Here is a 579-nt window from a genome sequence, read left to right on the forward strand (position 1 = left end):
AAGGCCGTGTTGAGTCCCTGCATTCGACGGCGCTCGCGCGCGTTGGCCGCCAGGCGCCTGCGCGCCGCGCTCTCCAGCCGGCCGGCCCCGGCGCATGTACCCGCGCACTCCGCGCCGCCCGCGCACGGGGGCGCGGCGCGCGCTGCCGCCGCTGAGTTGCTAGATTTGCAGGACTTCATCCCGGGCCTGAAGGCGGGAGGCCGTTGAGCTCTCTCGCCCGCTTAGGACCTGCGCGCGGGCTAGTCTATTGAGCCGCTCCCCAACGTTGTGCACAAAGCAACTCTCTTGGAATTAGAGTTTACAGTGGGGGGTACAGGACCCCGCCTTCTGTCCTACTGGATAACCAGATTGATGTCTCTTCACTTGCCCAAATTTAGGGGAAACTGAGATGCTGAAGAGAAAGTCATTTTCCCAACGTGTAGTTGGAAAAGAGAAGGGAAACTTCTTCCTGCGGAGTTTGGTGTGGCTGGTTTAGGGAAGGCCTTTGAAGTCCTCTGGGAAAGCCTGAGACTTCTTTTCAGGAAAGTGAAATCTTTCCAGATGCTCAGATAGGGAAGAAGCGCTTCTTCCTCACTGGCT

At 59.1% G+C, this 579-nt stretch overlaps 1 protein-coding gene across 1 annotated transcript in view; it reads right to left on the reverse strand.

Annotated features, from left to right (window-relative positions):
• ATOH7 (atonal bHLH transcription factor 7) overlaps window positions 1-179 on the reverse strand; it is a 9,808-nt gene extending 9,629 nt beyond the window's left edge. Inside the window, exon 1 of the mRNA XM_029919673.1 lies at window positions 6-179. Within this exon, the coding sequence (XP_029775533.1) occupies window positions 6-179 (174 nt within the window). The remainder of the gene's footprint in view (window positions 1-5) is intronic.
• Between the last annotated feature and the right edge of the window lie 400 nt (window positions 180-579).

The sequence above is a fragment of the Suricata suricatta genome, chromosome 2, assembly GCF_006229205.1.
Source record: "Suricata suricatta isolate VVHF042 chromosome 2, meerkat_22Aug2017_6uvM2_HiC, whole genome shotgun sequence".
NCBI lineage: Eukaryota > Metazoa > Chordata > Mammalia > Carnivora > Herpestidae > Suricata > Suricata suricatta.